This window comes from Panthera pardus, unplaced genomic scaffold, assembly GCF_024362965.1.
Source record: "Panthera pardus isolate Hobbes unplaced genomic scaffold, ASM2436296v1 HiC_scaffold_24, whole genome shotgun sequence".
Lineage (NCBI taxonomy): Eukaryota > Metazoa > Chordata > Mammalia > Carnivora > Felidae > Panthera > Panthera pardus.
The window spans coordinates 101,689,100-101,704,048 of NW_026526810.1; the positions used below are offsets into that span (position 1 = coordinate 101,689,100).

General features: G+C 43.0%; 1 protein-coding gene across 1 annotated transcript in view; it reads left to right on the plus strand.

Annotated features, from left to right (window-relative positions):
- The first annotated feature begins 220 nt into the window (after positions 1–220).
- RHOJ (ras homolog family member J) overlaps positions 221–14,949 on the plus strand; it is an 86,091-nt gene continuing 71,362 nt past the window's right edge. Inside the window, exon 1 of the mRNA XM_019451598.2 lies at positions 221–899. Within this exon, the coding sequence (XP_019307143.1) occupies positions 656–899 (244 nt within the window). The 5' untranslated portion in view covers positions 221–655. The remainder of the gene's footprint in view (positions 900–14,949) is intronic.

The window sequence follows — 14,949 nt, forward strand, 5'->3', positions numbered from 1 at the left end:
CCTCTGTTGCTGTGGCAGACAGCGCTCTCCAGTTTCCATCTTTCGTCAGCTTCTTCCCAGCCAGCCCCAGGCAAACAGCCTCTCCAGCAGCAGATGAAACAGGAAGTCTGACAGCTTGAGTCTGCAGTGGGACCCCTAGTGTTTTCCCCGCTCCATGCCCTGGCGGCGTTCCCCGCAAGTACAAACACACACACACAGAGCTCCCATTGTTGCAGCCTTCCCCAGCCCACTGAGCCTAATATGGAATGCAGCAGGAAACCCATGATTTCCTGATACTCCGCAAGCTGGAGGAAGCAAGGGGAAAACTCCATTAAAAAGCCCAGCTTTCCTCCATGTTAGATGTAAAGTGGAAAAGGGGGGGGTAGATTAGCAGAACTGCGGCCGTCTGGAAGAGCACAGCGAAACCCTTGGGCTGTTGAAATTTCTAGACTGCCAGGAAGCCCCTAGAATTCAGAGAAAATGAGGGTTTCTTAACTCAAACTGTAGGGAAAGGGGACACGTGCTTTTAATCGTTCTCCCCAACGTGCGCCACCTTTCTTGGCCAGTATGGTAAGCACGAGGGCAGGTGCCAGCCGCCTGGGACAGGTCTGTGGAATCCAAGGCAACCTAAGGAAGGCAGCGTGATCTGGAGCCTGCCACTCGCTTCCCGCGCTCCATGGGCTCTGGGAGAGGCAGGAGAAGGAACAGCAGCTGCAGGGTCACAGCAGCTGGAGCCGCCAGGATGAACTGCGAGGAGGGAGATGACAGCGGCTGCGGCTGCAGGAGCACGGAGGAGAAGAAGATGTTGAAGTGCGTGGTGGTGGGCGACGGCGCCGTGGGGAAGACCTGCCTGCTCATGAGCTACGCCAACGACGCCTTCCCAGAGGAATATGTGCCCACTGTGTTCGACCACTATGCAGGTAAGAGGAGGGGCGGGAGCCTGTCCCTGCACACGCGGGGAAGATGCGGGCGGCGACACCCCAACCGCAGAGGGGCCTGCTTGATTTCCAGGGGCACTGATGGGCGCGGGCCCGGCGGTGGCCCCACAGCGGGGCGGAACCCACGGCCGAGGGCTTTGCTGCAACTCTTAGGACACTTTGTGCATCCCTTCGTATCCAAAACTTTTCCCCCCCACTTCAATCAAATGAGTAACACTGGGAAACTACCCTGAACTGCTCCTCCAGGCTTTGGGGCGGGAGATCTTACTCAACGTTGGCCTGAAGAGTTAATAACTTTTTATGTGAACGTTCTAAAATGTAGTGCAATCGCAACACAACTTTTTCACCAAAAAGAAAGAAAGAAAGAAAGAAAGAAAGAAAGAAAGAAAGAAAGAAAGAAAGAAAAAAGAAAAACGTAGGCTACTGTAAACTTGAAGAATTTCATGAACTTGCTTTTGAGAAACAAGATTTGTTTTGGAAATTAAGAGAAAAAGTAAGAAAATGGAAAAATTGAGATCAGTTAGCACATTGACAAGTACACCTACAAACTTTAGAACGTTCAAAAAAAAAAAAACAAAACCGATGAAGTTGTGGCTACAGTATTTTAACTGTCATGCCTTAAAATATTTTGTGTCCGATTTGATTGAAAAAAGAAAGTTACCACTAACCACACAACTGGTGAGAGAGGTATTTTTGCCACTTTTCATATATTTACCTCATGCCATTTCATAAATGAAATGGTAAGATTAACAAACATTAGAACACTCATTTTTCTAATGAATTCATTTGGTGATGTACATTTATGTTCCCAGGGTTATAGATGGGGGGAGTATTAAAAGATTTTAAATATCTATTAGGCAATCTGTATCTTGAATTAAAAGAAACATCTGTAATGAATATGTTTTTAAAGTAAAAATGAAGATAAAAATAAAATTTGAATCATTTTAAAGTATATCCAGAAAGGATCAAATCGGACACAAAATATTTGAAGGCATGACAGTTAAAATACTGTAGCCACAACTTAATTGTTTGGTGTTTTTTTTTTTAATGTTCTAAAGTCTGTAGGTGTATTTGTCAATGTGATAACTGATCTCAATTTTTCCATTTTCTTTTTCTCTTAATTTCCAAAACAAACCTTATTGTTTCTCAAAAGCAAGTTCATGAAATTCTTCAAGTTTACAGTAGCCTAATTTTACAACTTTTTTCAACAGAGTGATCAGGTTGGTGAGTTATCAAAGATTTGAGATTTCACAAGAGGAAAATTTCCCTTCCTTCACCTTGGCTTTGGGTCAGGTTCAGCAGGGGGGGAAGTGACACAGGAAACCTGTGTGAATGTTGGCTTTGCTATGTGGCCATTTGAAATCCTCTTTCTAGAGGAAGTAGCTTCTTTTCCACAGCTAAACAATCACCTAAGTCCCACCCTTCGCCTATATTTACATGGTTTATGACAATACTACATAGCAGATAGAGAATCACAGTGAAAATAGTATCCACTTCCCAGAAGGTTTTTCTATATTTGTGAAAATTAAGAGCAAATTTTCATGCTGATTTCCTTAAGTTTTTCTGAAAATATGACTATGCCAAGAGACGAACACTTTAATGAGAACAGAATAAAGAGAACAGGAAAACTTTTATGCGGAGAAAAAAGAAACTAATAAAATTAAGAGGTCTGGGACTTAAGTAAGTTACTAAGATGTGAACTTCTTAGCAAAGGTTTTTTTATTCGACACCTTCTTTCTGCCAGGAAAGAAAAACTGGCTGGTACCTAATTTCAACAACTTTTAGATCAAAGGAAGGGCCCAAAATATACTAAAGGGAGAGGCTTAAGTGCTTTTGAAAATGACGCATCCTGATCCCCATCTATTGGTTGAACTAATTATCAGTCCAGTATAAGGAAGAAAGAAGACAAAACCAACTGTAGAGATAAAGTCAAGCTATAAAAAAATATTAGAGATCAAGCAAAGGCTGAACTACCACCAGTTTCCACTAGGACCAAGTTATTTTATATTTCAATTGTGTATACACTTACTGTTATGGGGGCATCAAAGCATCTTTTTTTTTTTTTAATTTACATCCAAGTTAGTTAGCATATAGTGCAACAATGATTTCAGGAGTAGATTCCAGTGACTCATCCCCTATGTATAACACCCAGTTGAACATCGAAGCATCTTAAAGATTTTGGCTACTCTATGATTTTACCTCTCAGGAAATCACAGTCACTTTACCCAAAGCCACACTTTGCACGTAGTAGACATTCCCAAACACTGTTACTTTGATTTACACTCTGTACCTTTCTAGGTACACAGTCATCTCACAGGCTTTCAGTTAGGTTATAAAGGAAATGAAGACATGAGCCTCATACATCTAGGGTCACAATGAAGTGAACGTTTCCATTCATAAAGAAATCTTCCCCATCATAAAGACACGCTCCTTTTACCACTGCCCTTCCCATATATGAGCTAATTGAATGTAAATCCTTATGCAGTTACATGAAAACCTTCAGTCAATTGTCAAAGAACTAATGCTGTCTTCCCCATGTGGAAAAGTATCCAGTACCCTGTCCCTGGGTCCTACTGGCCCATTCTGAAAGGACAAGCAGCAACTGAATTACCGAGTCTTTAAAATACTGCAGTTCAAGGGACACCTGGGTGGCTTAGCTGGTTAAGCGTCCAACTCTTGATTTCGGCTCAGGTCATGATCTTAGGGTTGGTAAGTTCGAGTCCCGTGTGCCAGGGCAGAGCCTGATTGGGATTCTTTCTCTCTCTGTCTCTCCCTGCCTCTCTGCCCCTTCCCTGTTCATGTGCGTTCTCTCTCTCTCCCTCTCCCTCTCTCTCTCTCTCTCTCTCGCTCTCTCAAAATAAACTTAAAACACAAAAAAAAGTAAAGAGAAGAAAAACGCAGTTCAAGTCAAAGAGAGCCTGTCCCTTGAAGATTTTTCCATAACAGTGGCCCATCCCAGGAAAGTGGACATATAACAAGAAGGGTATGAAGCATACCAATCAGGATGGGGGGCGTTGAAGCCAGACAGCCCACTTCCAACACGGGCACTGCCATTGCCGTGCGGCCTTGAACAAGTTATTTAACCTTTCTGTGCCTTAATTTATCACAAATGGACAAAAAAAGGACCATAAAGGCATTAGGAGTGTTGGTGAGGCAAAATAAATAATACATGCGAAGTTCTTAGAACAGTGCCTCACACATGATAAGTGTTAGGTACCTAGCAGCTACAATTATTAAGAATAAGTTCTCGGGGCGCCTGGGTGGCTCAGTCGGTTGAGTGTCCAAGTTCAGCTCAGGTCATGATCTCACAGTCTGTGAGTTCGAGCCCCACGTCGGGCTCTGTGCTGACAGCTCAGAGCCTGGAGCCTGCTTCGGATTCTGTGTCTCCCTCTCTCTCTGCCCCTCCCCTGCTCGTGCTCTGTCTCTCTCTGTCTCAAAAATAAATAAAGTTATTTAAAAAAAAAAAAGAAAGAATAAGTTTTCTACACTTGCACACAGTTATGAAAGGAAATTAAAATGTAACTAAGACTCCAACAAAGAAAACCATAATTCTAGTGGTATCCGTCAAATGGAGTAGGATGGTGTTAAATGCATGTATTGTCTTATAATACAGTTATCACATGTATCGATAATTGACAAATATGCATGGAGTAATAGTAGTGGGATATTAAATTGGGAGGGGAAATCTCAGTTTTGCATGAGTCCTTATGAAAAAAGTTAACAACCAGATAGAAAAAAAATTTTTTTTTACGTTTTCTGAATCTTAGTTATTTTCCCTCCACCCAAATGTACGTCTCCTCCAGGCATCTTTCCTTGACTGCATAAGGAGAGCTCCTTGTTCCATCTTCAACCTATCTCCAGGAAGGTGTTTACTTTGTAGAAGACGAACGACTTCAACCATGCAGAGCAATTTGTCTATTTCCTTGTGTTCCCCACTCCCACCGTGCTCTGAGCTCCTGAGAGAGAGAGTAGTGTCTTGCCAAATCCCACAGTCAGTTCTCAGTCATCATCTACTAGATGGCTTGGAGGCTTTTTTTATGGCTAATTACTATCTCTCTGCTTGGTTTCTGGGATAACAGGTTCTCCTGGCTTTTATTCCCCTCGCTTGGCAAATCTCTGTCCATCTCCTCTGCCGCCTGCCCCATCTCCTCCCCCCTATTATATGTTGGCACACCTCAGTGTTCGGCCCCTCAGTTCCCTTCCCTATTTTGCTCATGCCTAAGTTGGTTGTATCTAGTCTCATGGCTTTGAATATTATTTATATGCCACCGACTCCCCAGTTTATATCTCTGGCCCTGAGACTCAGATTCATATATCCAGCTGCCCATTTGAATATATAATAACATCTAATTTCTCAAACTGTTAAAACAAAATTCTTTAACTCCTCCCATCTATTCCTCCCCTAGTCTTCCCCGTGCAAATACACGACCACTACCTTCCACCCAGTTGCTTAGAACAAAAACTTTGGTATTACACTTGACTCCTTTCATCCTATGACAATACCCCCCACCCTCTCCATTCAAACCATTTGTTATTACTCTGTTAATACTGTTATTTCTTTGTTACTACTGCCGATCAGCGCAACATTCAAAATACATCTTAAGTGCCATCACTTCTCGCCACCTACATTGCTTCACTCTTGTCCAACTCACCTCATTTCTCATCTAAGCTAGTGTGCTCACCTCTCACTTCCCTGCTTCCAAACTTGCCCTCCTCTTGTCAGTTCCCCACACAGCCGGAAGGGGGGCTATCCATGGCCCAAATCCTCCAATCCCTTCACACTCAGACCCCGTCAGTTATCATGGTCTACAAGGCACTCCATGACTTGACTTGGTCCCTGTTACCGCCACACTCTCCTCTTCAGTATTTCTGCTCTAGCCACACTAGCCATCTTGGTATCCCTCAAACACACCGATATCCCACTTTCCTTGAAGGCCTCACACTTGCCCTTCCCCCAGCCTAACACTATTCCCCCAGATCCTCTTCAGCTTCGATTGACCACATTATTGAACACATTCACACACAAACACACACACACACACACACACACACACACACACACACACACACAGAGTCGCTCTTTAACCACTTATACTGCTACATCTTTATTCATAACGTTTCACACCACCTGGCATCACCCTTACATTTATTTGGTTGCTGTTTTTATCCCATACTGGAATTTAAACTCCGTGAGGGCAAGGACTTTGTCTTGTTCACTGCTCTGTCTCCAGCTTTTAAAGCAGAGCCCAACATACAGTAGATTCTCAATAGATAGTTATTGCATAAATGAATTAGTATGTCTTAGTCATCTTTGTCCCTCCAGTGCTTAGGTAATTTCTGGCCCATTGAAACGTGGCTGAATAAACGAATAAACTGCTTGTCCGATCTTTAGGAATGAACATGTTTGGAAATTAATTACATTTATTCTATTTTTGGACTGTTTTGTTCACATTTTAAGTATCATTTTATCTCTACTGGAATTGTAACATAGCGTTGAGTTTTCTTGACCTAAGTGGCCATTGTCACAGCTGTTGAATAATGTAACTCTGCAATGTCTACATTTCATTTGGAAGCAGATGAGCTGAAAATTGTTCCATATGCATTATAGTTAAAAGCCTACCTAAATTTTGGATGGCTACCTCCAAGACTTATAGTTCTTATATATAGAACATGTTTCAGAGTAACCCCAAGTTCAACTAAGGGCTAGGACTAAAAATTGGGAGCAGTGGGATGAAGGTAGGTAGGACCACTCATACTTTCTACAAGTGAGCCTGAGAAACATCTCTGGGCCTTGCTTCCTACTCCCTTCTAGGATGACTCAAGAATTCCTAACAACATTTAGAGCTTTCACAGCTCACCATGGAACAATCACATTTCTTCTTCCCTCATATCTTTATCTTATCTTGAACTTTGAGTATTGCAACAGACCACACCCTCCCTCCCCGCCCCCCTCACTGGTAAATTATTATCAAGTGATGTTTCACATAACATATGACATAGGGATAACACCTCCATTTTGCATTTAGTTAGATTGTATGTTGAGTTAGATTATGTCCATGGGTTGTATGTTTATCTACATGGGTGTGTCAAATAAGCCTGATCGGGTTGAAGCCTGTTCACAGTGTACCTCATTCACCATTTTCATCATCCTCTGGCTTAGAATTGATTTTGTCTGTGGCTCTTTCTTCTGTCGCCCACCCCTCCTAGAGTTTGTCAAAAACTACCTGTGTTTCAAGACTCATTTTTGAAGTCACTATTTCCAAATCCAAGCACCTATGCAGGAAGTTAACATGATTTATGGAAAGAAGGGAAAATCTCATTGCTCTATCAGCTGAGTAAGATGTAAAAGAAAGTTGTTTTCACAGAGAGCTGGAAGTCCAGTCTAATTTTTCCACAAATTAAATGGTGATCAGTCCAAGATAGACTCAATCACCACCTGGCCTTAATGGCCAGATCAAGAGGGGAAGCTATGTCCAATCCACAGAGGGGCAGGAAGGAATAACATAAAATAATAGAAAGTGAATAAAAGCAAAGCCCCAGGCCTATAAAGGTTTGTGACATAGTTCTGCCCATTTGTGAATATTTACTCAGGAGTTTCTCTGTTGTTTTTTCTGAAGACACCTGAGAGTCTCTAGAGAACGGATGAGATTCATTCTCTGTAAGCCAAAAGGAAGCCTGAAACAACTCTCATGGGACTATGAAATGAATTACCAGGATTTTAACCTTAGACGAAAATATAAAAGAAGTTTGTGTAAGAGGAGACATGAATGGACCAGTGGAATCACTCACTCTGTTCCTTCTAAATGCAGTGATGCTCAAAAACATGAAGTCTTGGGGCGCCTGGGTGGCTAAGTCAGTTGAGCAGCCGACTCTTGATTTTGGCTCAGGTTATGATCTCACAGTTCCTGAGATTGAGCCCCAAGCTTGTTTCTGCACTGACAGCACAGAGTCTGCCTGGGATTCTCTCTCTCTCTCTCTCTCTCTCTCTCTCTCTCTCTCTTTCTCTGCCCCCACTTGTGCTCACTTGTGCTGTCTCCCTCTCTGTCAACATAAATAAATAAACGTAGAAAAAAAACCCACAAAGTCTTATAGATATCCAACCCCCCAAGGTCTCTTTTTGAGGTGATGTAATGTATAGCTGATGCTTTTTCTGGACCCTTGGAGGCCACACCAAAGGCGCAGTGGCAGGAATTATACAGACAGTTCCTCCCACAGTCTACACTGAGATGCTTATGAAAGCAAGCACATTCAGAGGCTTCAAGGGTGCAAATTACACTCCGAAAGGCAAAGCATGCTGCAGAGATGGTCAATTATGAGCCGCATGCTCTTTGGCATAAAAAAAGATAGAAGAGGGATAAAGAAAATTAAGTTTCTGTGACCCAAGAAAAACCATGCCCTCAGCATTGGACACCACATCTGCCATTCCCAGCCCTCCCGCATTCCAGTTTTAGCTGGCAACAAGCCAAGGAGGGAGACCAGTCCAGGCTTCAGCGGACAGGCTCCCTGTGACCAAGACATTTCATTCCACATAGCCTGGCCTCACTCCCTTCACTTCCAGGCTAGGAAACCCTTCATAAATTTTACTACCTACCTGCCCATTGAGGTTGGGCTTCAGGTAAACGGTATTTTATTTCTGGAATAGCTTTTCCAAAATCTGCCATTTCTCCCACTTCGTGTGGGCCAAATAGCGAATTTGGCTCAGGGATGGCCCAGCACATTGGACGTTTATGTTTTGGAGACACTTAGCCTGTTTTACAGAGGCAGCATGAAGGTGGGTGACAAATATAAGGCCTCTCGGGAAAGGGCAGGAAAGAAAAGTCAACAGAAACAGTCTCCCTCATCAATCCTGACCACAAGATTGCAAGGGTCTATGATGGAGGCTCTCGGTGTAAAGGTACAGCTTCTGATATTATGCTGAAAATTGACTTCCCCCCATACAGAAATCCATGGCACCCCTTAGGTGAGTCAGCAGAATCCCAACAGTTAACTCTCTGGCCGTCATGCAGTCAGGATAATTCCATCATGAATTCAGTAGAGACCAACTGTGAGTCACAGAGTGACCTGGCACTGTTCCTGAAAGCTCTGAAGTCTACCAGCTTCTTGGAAGTGTCCAATTTTCATGAAACAAAAGGACCTGATTCCTGTGTATTCGCTCGGTTTCGTCTTGGTTGTGAAAGACAGCTTTTATTTCTGGCACTCTTCATTCCCAGGGTGAGCATGAATCCCATTATGGCCACGTGTGACCCAACAAGAAGTGTGGTAGTGTTATTTATGAAACTGAAATGCCACTAGTATATGTATTAACAACAATAACAGTCGCTATGCGCTTCCATAGTCTTTGCTATGGTTCAGGCATATTTGGGATGTTTTCACACATCAGCTTATTGCTTCCTCACAATGACCCTGGGAGGTGTATTATTTTCCCAATTTTACTGATGAGGAAATCCAGGCATGGAGACACTAACCAATTTTCCCAAAGTTGAATAACTTGTAATGGAGGAAGTGGAGGTCATGAAGCAGTAAACAAACAACACAGGCAGTGTAGAGTTCGGTAGCTAATAACATCAGTCTAAAAGCCACTGTTAGTTAGGGTATGCTAACCCAAAAATGTAAGGGATTAACACCGTGGCAGGATGTTTCTTGCTAATGTGATGGTCCTGGGCGAGTAATTCAAGTCAGTGAGGCTGCTTTCCTCTGTTTAGTCATTTAGACACCCAGGCTCCATCCATCTTGTGACCCTGCCATCCCTTGGGATCTCATCACTATCTACATCCAACCAGCCTAATGAGAAAGAACATGGACAGACTCAGTGGAAAGTTTTCTGGGCCAAGACTGGAAGTGACAGACATCATTTCCAGTCACACTCCATAGGCCTTGTAACTTAGTCACCAGGTCACACTTCAGGCTGAAAGAGGCTGGGCTATGAAGCCTTCCTACATGCCCAAGAGCGGAAAGAATAGATTTCGGTAGGAACCAGCTATCTCCACTTGTATCAGCCTCTCCGTCCACGAAATATCCTTTCACACTGTTTCCCACACGTAAAACAAGCTTGCCCTTTTCCAAAGAAGGACTGCCCAGAGACCCACGCTGTCACTGCACCAGGTCAAAGCCCAGTGTTTGCGGATGATACACAACTCTTTTTTTTTTTTTCCACAGCTCTTTGCATTTGATGGAGATGTGGCTCCTTGTGGTCCAATAGGAAATTCAGTATCTGTCCCATTTATACAATCACCCCTTAAACAATGGTGGAACAGGGATGAAATAACCAAAATATTCAAAACCCCTTCAAAAAAGGAAAAAATGGTGGCGGGGGGGGGGGTGCCTGGGTGGCTCAGTCGATTAAGCATCTGACTTCAGCTCAGGTCATGATCTCACGATTTGTGAGTTTGAGTCCCGCATCGGGCTCTGTGCTAACAGCTCAGAACCTAGAGCCTGCTTCAGATTCTGTGTCTCTCTCTCCTCTCTCTCTCTCTCTCTCTCTCTCTCAAAAATAAACATTTTTAAAAAAGGGAAAAAGAAAAGGAAAAAATGGGAGGCACATAGCAATAACAGAATCCTGATGGCAAACATTGGGAAGACTCCCTGTGCTGGCAGTGGAAGAAGTTTCTTGAATTGACCCTGATGCTATTCTCCGGGAGGAATTCCTTCATCCCTCAGTCTCCGCTTTTCCTGGCTCAGGTCTGGGAGGTTCTTCTTCCTCATCCATCGTCCTCTGTGATACACATCTGAATTAGACCTTTAGGCGCATGTGTTTCTTGGGGACTGTAACACTTTCACAGCCTGCTTCTTGCTTGTACAGTTTTGGGGGACTCAGTGTTGTTTCACAGCTGTAAGCATATCTAGTCCACGTTTGGCATTTCTTTGGACACACAACTCTTTCAAAAATTTACCAGGTTTCTGGTAATATCCGTGTACCAGTAACCATATCCAAGACCAAAGTATGTCTTTCTTAGACGTAATGCTTAAACAGTCTTCATTTGTCTGCTTCTGGTAGCCAATGCCCTTTTTTCTCAAATTAACAATAGCTACTGGGAGGCCATATGAAGCAGCAGGCTTAGATGCAAGGGACCTGATCTTTGACACATAGCTGATTCTCTTGCTTAAACAGAGAAATGGACATTTATGGCTCAAATCCTTTTTTTTTTTTAATGTTTATTTATTTTTGAGAAAGCGCAAGCGGGGGAGGGGCAGGGGGAGGGGCGTACGTTGGGAAGACCCCCTGTGCCGGCAGTGAAAGAAGTTTGCACCCTCTGTAGAGGATCCAAAGCAGATGTCGCTCTGACAGCAGCGAGCCCCATGTGGGGCTCGAGCTCATGAACCAGAAGATCATTAACTGAGCCAAAGTCAGACACTCAGCTGACTGAGCCACCCAGGTGCCCCCTAATCCTTTTTGAATTGTATCTTCTATTTGTGGAATCCAAAAATAATCAATTTTACTTGAGGGGCTCTTTAAGTCCATTAATATTTGTGTTCTATCAAACTCTGCTTAGAAAAAAACAACCAATGCAGCTCTTTTCTTTCTTGTAACACCTTGCTAAACCCAGTAAGTAACAATTAACATACAAGAACGTTCTGGTTTTTCCCAATTTTTTCTTCATATGCTACAAGCTCTGTAGGAACTGTTCACCTTCCAGGCTTCACAGACAATAGTTTTTCAAAAATACAGTTTTGCCACAGGATAACTTAGATGTCTGTCTTTCCAGCCTATCCTGTTTTCTTACCACCTGCCACTTAACAGCTCAGCCAACAGCACCCTATTTGTTTTAGGTTTTTGTAATGATGACACCACACTCAATAGACTAGGATGCTGTAACAAACAGACCCAAACATCAAATGATTCAAACTATGAGAATTCTGTGTCTTGCTCAGATAACAGATTGGGCAAGTGTTCAGGTTGATGAGATGGTTCTGCTCCATGGGGCCATTAAGGATTAACTTTTTTCTGTCTTGTGACTCTGCTGGTACCCAGAATACGGAGGAGTGAAGGCCAGGAGTGGCGGTGTGGGCCAGATCCACAAGTGGAATGCGCCACTTCTGTTCACATCTCATTGGAGAGAAGCCAAACCCTCGGCCACACATTATTACGAGAGAGGTTAGCTTTATGCCCAAAGAAAAAGTGAGCAGATGCTAACGGACACTTAGTAATCTTTGCCATAATCACAAAGTTGACATTTCTCGCGTCAGCTACAATAGGCCGGGCGCCTGGGGGGCTCAATCAGTTAAGCATCTGACTCTTGATTTCATTTCAACCCAGGTCACGATCTCATGGTTTGTGAGTTTGAGCCCTGCGTCAGGCTCTGTGTGGACATCAGGGAGCCTGCTTGGAATTCTCTCTCCCTCCCTCTCTCTCTCTGCCCCTCCCCTGCTTGTGCATGCCCTCTCTCTCTCTCTCTCTCAAAATTAAAAAAAAAAAACTTTAAGTAAAAAAATACATGGGGCTCTTGGGTGGCTCAGTCGGTTGAGCGTCCGACTCTCGGTTTCGGCTCAGGTCATGATCTCACCGGTTTGTGGGTTCGAGCCCCACCTCAGGCTCTGTGCTGACAGTGCAGAGCCGGCTTGGGACTCTCTCTCTCTCCCTCTCTCTCTGCCCCTCCCCCCCAAACAGTAAATAAAGTTCAAAAAAAATTTTTTTTAAATACAGTAGACCCACATGAACAATATGAATTGCCCTAAGCACCATATTTAATTAGGTGTTTATTCAGCTACAGATGACATACCTGTATTTCCCAAACGTACCTGCTCATCGGAAAAACCTGCTTGTTGAAAATGCAGATTCTTTAGTCCATGCCATAGTTTTAGTCTGCTGTATGAGACCCACTGAGAGAAAGAGCTGTCGATATAAATTTCAACAAGCATCCTAAGTGTTTCTTATTAGATGGACTCTATTAAACTGCCATTTTACAGTTCAAAATCTTTTGGATTTCCTAAGTTCATGTAGTTCAATCTAATGTAATTTAGCAAGTTCAGAAAACCTTTCTTTATACTGTAAAGATGCCTATAAATCCAGTTTAAGAGGCATAACTCCATGATAATACATCAATCATTAAAAAGCAACTTAAAAATAGATATCCACATATATAATTTCTTGACTTGGGAGTTTCTAACAGGGAAAATTGTGTAAAACAGAAGAGGCCCTTAGAGCCTCTCAGAAACAAGTAGCAAATTCCTAAATGAGGACTAGAGTGTTCTCATCAAAGATATGCCCTCAGAATTCAGTCTGGGGCTCGGAGAGACCGTGGAAGAAAGAGAACGTACAAGGCTGAGAATCAGAAGGGCTGATGGGAGAGGGCTGGGGTGAGGAGGGGAGCCTCCGAGCTCAGAACGGAGATGAGTAGAAATTGTAAAACAGCAGAAAGGGGGCTGACTAAGCAAACTGAGGCGCCCCAGCACCAGCTGCTGGGAGAAAAGCCTGGGCTGTGACTGACGTGGCCCCACAACTGTGAACCTCTGTTCGTAGAGCCTGCTGTCTGTGAAACAACCATCAGCCTGGAAGACGTTCAGTAGCCTCATGGAGGGAAAATTAGAGAACACCTCCTCTCGTGGGAAGAAGCAAAGGGGTCTTGAAAAACAGGAAGGAGCCTGGGACCCTTGGGGTGGTTTTTGGTGCAGCTCTGCATGTCTTGGACACTATTTATTGTTCTTCCATATCCACCCAGCCCTACGATTATGAAATGAACATAAACATCTGTTTCCCCTTGGCCAATCCTTCTGTTCTTCATGCTTTGACCTACATTTGGGAAAAAGGAGAAAAAACAAAAATGGAAAACCTCCTAAACTGCAATCACTGAGAGTCCAGAAAGGCTACTTCTTGGGCTAGAATCTGGTTCCCGAAAGAGATAGCATGTCAATTATGGGGGAGGCAGAAATTTCAGAATTGGGGCTCAGGCACCCTTCCTGGGTCAACCAGTTGACAAACAGTGCTGCTAGTGGGGACCAAGTCTTCCTTTGGAGTTTCTCCAGCTGTTCTAATACACATTCGTAAGCCAAGCCTCAGAATGCGCTTCTCCTCGCCAACAGGGGAGAAACGATGTTCTGTGAGGCCTGAGCAGAATGCAACATAGGGAGCAAAATTGCCTCCAAATCCTTTTGCAATCATGTCTACAGTTGATTAATAAAAACAGTAATTCACTAATGCTATTCAGCTAAGTATGTAATATGTGCCAAGCAAGCCCTGGGTTATTTTGCTATCTTCTTTGGGCCTCACGTCATCTCTAGGTAGTGAAAGTCTCCTTTCACCGGGCAGAAAGGATTCCAACCTATCAGCTCGAAGGTTATCTCTTCAGTGAGGCCAAACCACTCTGATTCAATTGGGCTTCCTTTCGAGACCTACTTATCTCCTCTGTAGTTACTATCTCATTTATTTAATTGTCCATTTCTTGTCTCCCTCTAGAATGTACACTTCACAATGGCAAGCTTCCTTCTGTCTTGTTTACTCTATGTCTCAATGCTGGGGAATGAGCCTAGGACACAATAGACACTCAGAAATGTCTACTGAATGATTGCTTGAATGAATGAATGAATGAATGACACCTGAAAGTCTCACAGTGTTAACCACTGCACTTACACTAAGGTTAGCATTCTGTGTGAATAGTCAGGATAATTTTCTGTGTTGAAATTTGATCTTCTCACATCTTAAAAGGATGTATCCTAAGCATCATAAACATACATTCAGAAATATTGTATTGGCTTCGTTTAGAACTTATAAAGCAATTTTATTTTTCTTGGGGAAAAAAAATCCAAAAGATTTTGTTCTGGTCAAATTTCAATCTTGTGAGTTCTGAGTGATTTAACTAGGCAAAAAGTTGTTTTCCTATTTATATAAAGCATTTCTGTTTTATCTCTGTTTTTCAGGATGTTATGTACTAGAGGCAAAAAGAAAAACTTAATTCCTTAAAGTATGTGCTGTTTAACGTTCTTTTCAGATAGGAGATTAGTTATGAGGAAAAACAGTGAGTCGATCATCTCCTAAATGTATAACGGGTGTAAAACTCCTAGGAATTATGATTGATACTTATAAAATGTAATCATTCAG